Below are 9,358 nucleotides of genomic sequence, written 5' to 3'. Positions count from 1 at the left end.
TATATATATATATATATATATATATATATATATCCCCCCAGGTAGGATGTGAAGCACACATGAGGAGGGAGATTATGTTCACTGCCATGTTACCAGCACCTGGACCAGTGCCCACCTCACAGTAGGTGCTCAGTAAACATGTTGATGGAATGAGCTCTGGGACTGGAGGAGGAGGAGGGAGTGCGGGGAGAGTCTTCATCCCCTGAGATTGGCTCTTTGGCCCCTAAAGGCTCCAATAAGGGACCTAAACCTGGCAGAAGGATGGCATGGAGGCAAGAGGGGTCCAGACTGCCCTAGCCCTCTTCCCCTGCAGACCCCATGGGCCCTCAGCTCCCTGCCACTAACCCAACACCCTCAGCAGTAACAGAGCACCTGATCGCCCCAACGCTGGGTTAGGGGCTGGGGTCCATCACTGACAACCTCGGTCCCTGGCCCTACTCCTCTTGTCCAAACTTAACCCGGGAAGACTGGACAGCTGGGATCAGAGAATCCCCATTAGGTGGGGCCTGGAATCATCTTGAAGCCCCAAAGGAGGGTTTAGACAGCCTGTTTCCAGGAAACTCCAAATCCAGTCACATAGGTCCCAGTCTACCAGGTTACTTGCTTCTCCTGTAGCTTCCTGATTCCCACTGGCAGAGCTCAAAGACCTTCTCCCAGGGGCTGAAGCTTCTTTCTAGCCCCTCCCCACATCGCTCCCCAAAGGGTCTTATTCTGATCCAGGAAGGGCACCCAAGGTGGAGACCACCTTCCTTTGGCCTACTTCTTTTTTTTTTTTTAATTTTATTGGCATACAGTTGATTTACAATGTTGCGCCTTTTTTTTTAATTGAATTTTTATTTTATTTTGGGGTATAGGTGATTTACAATGTGTTAGTTTCAGGTGTACAGCAAAGTGATTCAGTTATACATATACATATATCCATTCTTTTTCAGATTCTTTTCCCATATAGCTTATTACAGAATGTTGAGTTCCCTGTGCTATGCAGTAGGCCCTTGTTGACTATCTATTTTATACATAGTAGTGTGTATATGTTAATCTCAAACTCCTAAATTATCCCCCCGCCACCTTCCCCCTTTGGTAACCATAAATTTGTTTTCAAAGACTGTGAGTCTGTATCTATTTTGTAAATAAGTACATTTGTGTCGTATTTTAGATTCCATATATAAGTGATATATGATATTTGTCTTTGTCTGACTTACTTCCCTTACTATGATAAACTCCAGGTCATCCATGTTGCTGCAAATGGCATTATTTCATGCTTTTTTATGGCTGAGTAATATTCCATTGTATATATGTACCACACCTTCTTTATCCATTCCTCTGTTGATGGACATTTAGGCTGCTTCCGTGTCTTGGCTATTGTAAATAGTGCTGCAGTGAACACTGGGGTGCTTCTGAGCATCACCTCTTCTGAAAGGCCCCAGGGCCTGTGGGACACCTCTTTGAACACTCATTTCAGGTGAAGACCAGCTGTCTCCCCTCCCACCCTCTCCTCCTAGAGGGCTGGACCCACAGCAGGAAGGGATGGTGTGCCGGCTAACCTAGGTTTCACTATCTGTCTGGCTTCCTGGTACCCATTCCAGGAAAGGTCCCAGCGTGCTCCATCTGACAGGCGGCAACAGGAGGCTTCCTTTGCCAAAACTAAGTAATAAAGCGGTGTCCCCAGCGTGTGGGTGGGTGTGGAGGTTCCCTTCCTCGGTGGATTCTAAGGAATCTGAAGGAGAAGGAAACATGGGGTAAGGATGGAACCAAGGGAGGAACGGGCTCACACAGCTACTTGGAAAAGGCCAGTTTTATTCCAGTGTTGTTGGGAAAAGAAGCGCTCTACCCATTAACTCTAAAATCTTGTTCATCTCCTTAGCCGACGAGGCATGGACCAGCTGCGGGCCACGCTGGGGTCACTCCACTGGCAGGAGTTGTGGGCGAGGGTAGGAGAGGCCACTGCTCACGCCTTCCCGCCTTTCCCCTGGGACACCCGGGTCTCCGGGGGGGCCCGGTGGAACCACTCGAACCAGGAACCATCATAGATGGCCACATCGGGCTTGCCGCAGAGGTAGGCGGCCAGGGCGATGTGGCAGGCAGTGACACCCTTTCGGCACGTGGCGATGATGGGCTTTGCGAGGTCCACCTTCTTGGCCTCGAACATGGCACGAAGCTCCTCCGGGCTCTTCTCGAAGCCATCCTCCATCAGGAAGTCCATGAAGGGCATGTTGACTGAGCCTTGGATGTGGCCCGAGTCCAGTCCTGGGCAGGGGTAGAGGACAAAGGGAAAGACAGGGTTAGGAGTGACACAGTGGGTGGGGGTAAGTGGGGCCTGGAGGTCACAATCAACCGTGGCTATAAGGAGAGGGAGCTTTGCAAATAAAAATAACATCTTTGCCCTTCTCAGAGCTCAATTTATTCCAGCCCTACCTACATCCAGTGCTCATGACATCACGCCCCCCACGCCAAAATCTGCCTTGACGCAGGAATGTGCTACCTGCTTGAGAGGACAGGGAGGAGTCTTGGCTCTATCATCTACTAACCTTTACCTTGGGCAACTTGCTTCACTTCTCTGAACCTCAGTTTTCTCATCTGTAAAATGGGCTCAGTGGTACGTACCTATCTCATAGGGTTGTGGAGAACAGCAAATGGGACGATGACTGCAAATGCTATGGGCTATTGCTGAGAACACGGTGGTGAAGGGGAGACACAGCCCAGGCTCTCAGGGAGGTTACAGTCTAGCAAGGAAGATAGAGGTTAAACACATAACCGCATAATTCACTAAATATAATGTCACTCCATTTTACAGATGAGTACACTGAGGCTTGGCAAAGTGAAAAGGCTAGCCTGAGGCCACACAGAGAGGTAAAGGCAGACCCAGGATTACACGGAGGCCCGTGGTTTTCCTGTCAAGCACACAGTGTGGAAAGAGCCTGGGGCTTGGTTTGAGACGTAAGTTCAAATCCCAACTCTGCCACTTACTGGCAAGGTGACCTCAAGCAAGTCATATAACCTCTCTGAGCCTCAGTGTCCCCGTGGGTACAGTGGGAATGAGTGTTTGCGTGTGGAAGGGCTGTTGTATAGGGTAAAGCACCGACTTACTACAGCTGGCCGAGCCACCCTCAGATGCTGCTGCTTCTCTACCACTTGCCCACCTACGATGGGGGACAGGTGAGAATGGGGGCAGTGTGGTCCCTTCAGGATCTTCCTAGCAGCCCTGAGAGGCTTTGACGGAAGCAGAATGGGGGCTAGGCTAGCTCCAGGGTCCATTCCAGAACCTTCTCTGCACCCAGGAAGGCCCCCTGCCAAATCTGGCTTCAGAATAGCCAGCATGTGGGGCAAGTGGGGCTGGGCCATGGCCAGAGCTGGTGCCACGTGCAGACCCAAGGCCTAGGTCACTCCTTGTCCTCAAGCGCCCTACACCCTGGCAGACTGGGCACTGGGAGGGGGGCCTGAGGAAGGTTGGGGTGTCTCTTTGGGCTCCCCTTCCTCCAAAATTCCCCACTTAACCCAGACTGTGGGGCAGGGCAGGACCAGACTGGGCAGCCGTGGGAGGGAAAGGACCTGACCGGGGGTAATCAGGGCACCAGCGTGCAGCCAGGCATGCCCTGCACGTCTGAGCCTCAGTTCCCCACCTTTGAAATGGGGAGATAACTCCACCTTCCTCACAGGCTTGTTGGGAAGTCAGCTTCTGCAGATAAAAACCCCTAATGACCGTGGGCACCCAGGAGGTGAGTAATCATGCCAGCAAAGTCCCATTCTCCTCACCCCGAGGCCAATGAGGATTCAAAATTGGCTGGCGCAAATCAAGAGCTCCTTTGATTGACTACATGTCCTGACTTATAAAATTTTTTTTTAAAGGATTTCCGTTTTTTTTTTTTTAAACTTTTTCCTTTTTTTTTTTTGCCTGCGTTGGGTCTTTGTTGCTGTGCGCGGGCTTTCCCTAGTTGCGGCAAGCGGGGGCTACTCTTCGTTGCGGTGCGCGGGCTTCTCATTGCAGTGGCTTCCCTTTGTTGCAGAGTATGGGTTCTAGGCGTGCGGGCTTCAGCAGTTGCGGCACGCAGGCTCAGTAGTTGTGGCTCGCGGGCTCTAGAGCGCAGGCTCAGTAGTTGTGGCGCACGGGCTTAGTTGCTCTGCAGCATGTGGGATCTCCCTGGACCAGGGCTCGAACGCATGTCCCCTGCATTGGCAGGCAGATTCTTAACCACTGTGCCACCAGGGAAGTCCCCTGACTTATAAAATTATAGTGATTTCTTCCTGTTGTGATTTCACTTTTTGCCTGGAAACTTTGATCTAAGATCAGATGTGTACTGACCCTACCAGGGAAGGGCAATTGGTCTGTTGGCTTCAAAGGTGTTCTCTTCCAAGAAACCCAACTTGAAAATATTTCAAGGAGTTCCCTGGTGGCCTAGTGATTAGGATTCCATGCTTTCACTGCTGGGGCCCAGGTCAACCCTTGGTGGGGGAACTGAAATCCCACCACAGAAAAAAAAAAAGTTTCAGTACCCAGGCCGTGGGCTGGATTTAAGTGCATTGAAGAGCACAAGTGTTCGTTGAGTCCTGAACGCTGTTTTGTTTTCTTTCCACCCATCCCTGATGAAACAGCTTTATTGTTTTCTTCTAATTAATAAAAGGCACCACTCTGAGTAAAGAAGTTGGGGGCAGGGCGTTCTGCCGACTCCAGCCCCCACACTGGGCCAGCATCGGGAGGTGGGAGCCTTCCCTTTCTGCCAGGGAAGGCTCAGGACCTGTCTGAGGAATTTAAATGAGCAGGAACTGGCCGCCTTCACGGGGGGAGGGCTGAGATGAAGTTGGCCAGAGAACCTCGGAGAACAGCCAACAGCCAATGAGGGGAAAGGCACTTGGCGCCCAGGGACAAGGGCTCCTGCTGCTGTTCCAAGTCCAGCTTCAGCTGGGGGCTTGTGGCTCTCCCTGGCCCCAGCAGGCGTGCCACCAAGCTCAAAACCTCTGGCACCAGACAATGGGCTATCTCAAGAACTTCATCTTCCTCAATCCTCACGGAGCTGGGGAGAGAGATGAGCCTCCTGGCACGAATGGGGGGCCCAGGCCCAGAGAGGTGAGGTAACTTGCCCCACGACACACAGCACAGGTGTGATGTGCAGTCAGGTGTGCCCAACCCCAAAGCCTGTGTACTTTGACTACCCTGAGCCTTCCTGGAAAGAGTGGCTGAAGCAGGGGAATGGCTGAGATGACCTCTCCTGATGCCTGCTCAGAGGTCTGGGACTTGAATTGATGTTCCAGCTTTGGCCAAGGAGATGCTAGTCTAGTTGGTGAATTAGCATCCCTCAGGTCACTGATAGGTATGGGTTTCCAAGGCCAGGAAAACCTGTGTAGCTCTTTCTTGCTTTCGTCCTAAAGACACTAAGGAACCCAGTGCAGGCAGCCCCAGTGGGCAGCTCCCAACCCTGGTGGCTGGGAGGCTGCTCAGCACTCCCCCTGACCCCCACCCCAGTCCGCATCCCTGGGAGGAGACACAGGCAGGAGCCATACAACCCCATGATGCAATATGAAGCAACACCTGGAAGCTATGACCTTTCCCCGCCCCCCCACCAACCCCATCCCCGTGTTTGCTTACACAGCAGTGCCCTTGGGAAATAACGCCACTTTGATCCTGCGACTGGGGTCAAGTCTTGGCCTCTGTGTCTGGATAGAGAAGTTCCTGCTCCCTTTCCCCACCTGCAAAGTGGGACCGCTTTGAACCCCCGCCTGCCTCCCCTGTCTGGCTGCCGTAGGTACCCGGGGGAGAATGTATATAAAGTGTCCTGCAAATAATAGTACGCATTAGGGGGTCAATATCCTCCCTCTTCACGCTCATGGACCCCCCACCTGGGGTGGGCGGTGGGGAGGAAAAGAGAATAAGGTTTATAAAGACACTGAGCTGGATCAACTCCCACCTCTGTTCCCTCCCTTTCCCCAAGGCTCCTACAAGGTAAGTGGTGTCCCTTTCATTAGGAGGAGGGTTCGGAGGTGGAGGGAACTGCCGGAGGCCACACCAGGATGTAAACTCAGGTCTGTCTGACTCTCACCTTTTGTCCCTTACAAACAGGACTGAAGGCACTGGGGGCACAAAACTGAGGCCAGAGGGGAAGTTACTCGCCTGAAAGGGGCAGGAAGTGGCTGTCGGGTTTCTAAGGCCCTGTTTCCAGCTCCTCTTGGGGGTCTTTCCTTCCAGGGACACCCACACTTCCCTGGGTGTTACATCTGGACAGTTGAGCCCACGGGGTGCCTCTGTGATCCCACCACAAGCAGAGGACTGTGAACTCGGCAGAGCCTCACATGCCCTAACATTCCCCAAATGTCTTGTACGGGAGGCTTTCCAGGCGCCCGGCCTTTGCACAGTTCCTCACCCTTCTCAAAAATACCTTTCCAGCCACTGCTGCATTTAATAAATACACAGCCAGGTGGGTAGGGCTGGCATTATTCTTTTTCATTTTATAAGGGAACCCAAAGAGGCCAAGCAATTAACTGATTGAGGTCCCAGCACAAAGGAGGAGCAGGGCTTAAACTGGGGTCCATGCTCCCTGGTCTCCAGATGGGAACTGGAGGAGGGGGGAAGCGGGCCACGGAGAGGGGGAGGGACTTTAGAATTCGGGGCTTCCAGGAGGTCTTACCTGCAGCCGCAGGCTTTTCCCCCTCTCTGAGCCTCAGTTTCCTCATCTTTAAAATGGGAGTAAGGAGATGGGATCTGGCATCTCTAAACTCTCCCTTTACTTATTCTGTCTGCTTCAGAGCAAGATGGGGAGCAGCTAGAGAAACAATCCCACCTCTCCTCCCTCCAGCGGCAGCTTAAGTCCCAAGGAGAGAACGTGCCTTGAACCAAGGCCAGGAGGAGGCTGCAGGAGCTCCGTGCCAGGAGTCTCTGGAAGGTGCTAAACAAACTTGAATCTTCAACTCTAGAACTTCAGAGAGCAAGCTGGGCAGGAAGAACACGGGGCTCGGAGAAAGCCACGATGGTGAGGGCAGAGCCCTGCGCTTTCCACTAACTACCCAAGTGGGCTTGACCTACTCCTTCCTCTGTGCACCACAGCCTCTCTTCTGACTGATGAGGTGACCTTTCAGTCCCTCCAGCTCTAAGAATGTTGGAAGCAGCTTTCACAGCGCTCTCTCCTCAGAGGCGCAGAAAGAAAGGGATTTTTCAACAAGTTAGTCCAAACGTTGCACAGCAGCTGGATTCCACAGAGGCGCCCTGACTGAGGACAGAGCCGCAGCCCCCTCCCGCCATCCTGAGGGCTCAGCCAGCCTGGGCCCCGAGAGGCCCTGAGAGCAGTGAGGTCCTGGCCACCAGAGGTGTCCAGGCAGGGGCTGGAGGGCGCCCAGAAGGGGTGATGGCAAGACCTCCGTGGTCCTCTCTGTTAGGAGTTTCTAGCTAGAACGCAGCATTTCCTCTCCTGAGACTCCCCCCACCTCCAGCAGTGTAGAACCCCCCCCCCCCACACACACACACCCATGAGAGAACTCATGAGCCATCTCCCTAAAGATGCCTAGTGGAAGGGCTCCCTGCTGGCCCTGGGAGGTGGGGAGTGGGCAGAATGATGGTGCATCCTGGTTTAAAGCACTGGTTTGAAACTAGGCAGCACTGGGTTCAGCACTTAACTGAGCAAGTAACTTAAGGAAGGTCAGGGGGTCCAGTAGAGCTGGAGGGAGGGATGGGGTGCTGGGAAGAGCATTGTTCATGTCTCTAAGAATTTCTGAAGCACTAGAGAGGTCCTCAGGAAGCTTCTGTTCAGCGATGCATGTGTGGCTCACGGACACTTTTGGGCATGTGGTGGAGCTAGCGCCTGGGCATGGATGTGGGTGGATATGTCATCAGTCACCTCTGCTTATGCCACTCCATACAGATGCTAGGTCACGCCTTAGCACGTGGCTATGGGAACACATGTGTACGTCCTCATGCATCAGAGCCTGAAAAGCCTTTAGGTTGGGCTCTACCCTTTCATTTTACAGATGGAAAGACTGAGGCCTGCATGGGGTTACTGAGGGCAAAACCTGGAGACGGTCTCAGACATCCTACTCCCCATCTCTCCACTGGGCATTGCTCCCCAGGGACCATCCCCACCACGGGGACACCTACCTACTGCATCTGGCTCCGGCTGCGTGCCCAGGTACCGCCCTTGGGCCCGTGAATCCACCAGCTGGAACCTCTTCGATTCGAGGTTCTCCAGCACCTGCTCGTAGGTCTTGAGCAGGGAGCGGTCCAGTGTGGCTTTGAAGACAGCTGGCTCTGGGCGTGAGGGCTCAGAAGTCACCGGGTGGCCCTCCTTCAGCCAGTTCCGGAAGCCACCATTGAGCACGGATACGGTGCGGTGGCCAAACACACGGAACATCCACCAGACCCGCGGCGCATAGAAGCTGCCCAAGTTGTCACCATCGTACACCACCACATGCGTGTCGTTGCTGATGCCCAGGCTGCCCACGTAGTCGGCGAAGCCCGCCTTGCTGGGCAGCATCATCTCGTAGGGCGACGCTCTGTCCCGGCACTCCTCTATGTCAAAGAAGGAGGCGCCGGGCACATGGCGCTCTAGGTATTCCTTGCGGGCCTCGCGGGTGCCCGGCGAGTACCAGGAGGCGTCCAGCACTCGAAGGCCAGGGCCCAGCCTGCCAGCCCGGACGGACTCCGCCAGCCACTTGGTGGAGACCAGAGCCCGGTACAGCACCTGCGGAACCATGGTTTCAGCTCTCCGTATCACCTGGCGCTGGTGGGAACCAGGAAAGAGACCGGCATGAGGACTGTGGGTGCAGTGGGGTGGGGCCTGGGAGGAGGAGCTTTTTGCCCACTGCACTCCCCCACGGGTGTCGTGTTTACAACAATCAGGCAGTGGGGTTAAGTTTGCAGATTCCCTAAGGAAAGCCTGCTTCCGCCACTCCCTGCGCCCCCCTCCCGCGCAGAAGGGGGTGGGGCAAGCGGGCTCCAGATGGAGAAGTTGGCGGGGAGGGTGTCTGGCCCCAGAAGCTACAATACTCGCCCTCAGGATCCTGCCAGAAAGTGCGGCGAAAAGATGTCCAAGATGGGGGAAGAAGGCATCTTGGGCCTAGAGCCCCCTTTCCTGGTAGGGTAGGGGAGTGGGCGCATGGGGAAGGGTTCGCACACGCCCTCGCCCTCGCCCCCGCCTCTCGTCTAGCAAACCTTCCTGCGGCCTCTCAGCAACCTGGGCTCGCCCGCCTCCTGAATGCCTGAGTCCGGCCCGGTACAGTGCCCTCTGCCCCAGTTGGGTCCAGGGTTCCCGGGGCACCCCGCCCCGCTCTAGCCACCGGGACCCTCCCCTGGGTGGCAGGTGGTCCGGTCGGCGGCCCAATCCCAAGCGGCCCGGGCGCCTGCCTCCGCCCCACGCCGCCGCACTCACTCGCCCTCGCCGCT

General features: G+C 54.7%; 1 protein-coding gene across 1 annotated transcript; it reads right to left on the bottom strand.

Moving 5' to 3' along the window:
- Nucleotides 1-1,780: 1,780 nt before the first annotated feature.
- TST (thiosulfate sulfurtransferase) lies at nt 1,781-8,828 on the bottom strand. Its single transcript, XM_007454073.1, has 2 exons — nt 8,075-8,828; nt 1,781-2,244 (listed from the first exon to the last, which is right to left on the bottom strand). Exons 1-2 carry the CDS (start codon nt 8,667-8,669, stop codon nt 1,946-1,948), a joined length of 894 nt encoding a protein of 297 aa, XP_007454135.1. The 5' UTR covers nt 8,670-8,828; the 3' UTR covers nt 1,781-1,945.
- Between the last annotated feature and the right edge of the window lie 530 nt (nt 8,829-9,358).

Source organism: Lipotes vexillifer, unplaced genomic scaffold (genome assembly GCF_000442215.2).
Source record: "Lipotes vexillifer unplaced genomic scaffold, Lipotes_vexillifer_v1.1 scaffold382, whole genome shotgun sequence".
In the NCBI taxonomy this organism is placed as follows: Eukaryota; Metazoa; Chordata; class Mammalia; order Artiodactyla; family Lipotidae; genus Lipotes; species Lipotes vexillifer.
This window is presented reverse-complemented; position numbering and strand designations above follow the sequence as displayed.

Coding starts and splice junctions, on each gene's coding strand:
- TST (XM_007454073.1), bottom strand. CDS start 8,669: ATGGTTCCGCAGGTGCTGTACCGGGCTCTGGTCTCCACCAAGTGGCTG. Junction 2,245..8,074: donor GCCGGAGCCAGATGCAGTAG/GTAGGTGTCCCC, acceptor ACCCCTGCCCAG/GACTGGACTCGGGCCACATC.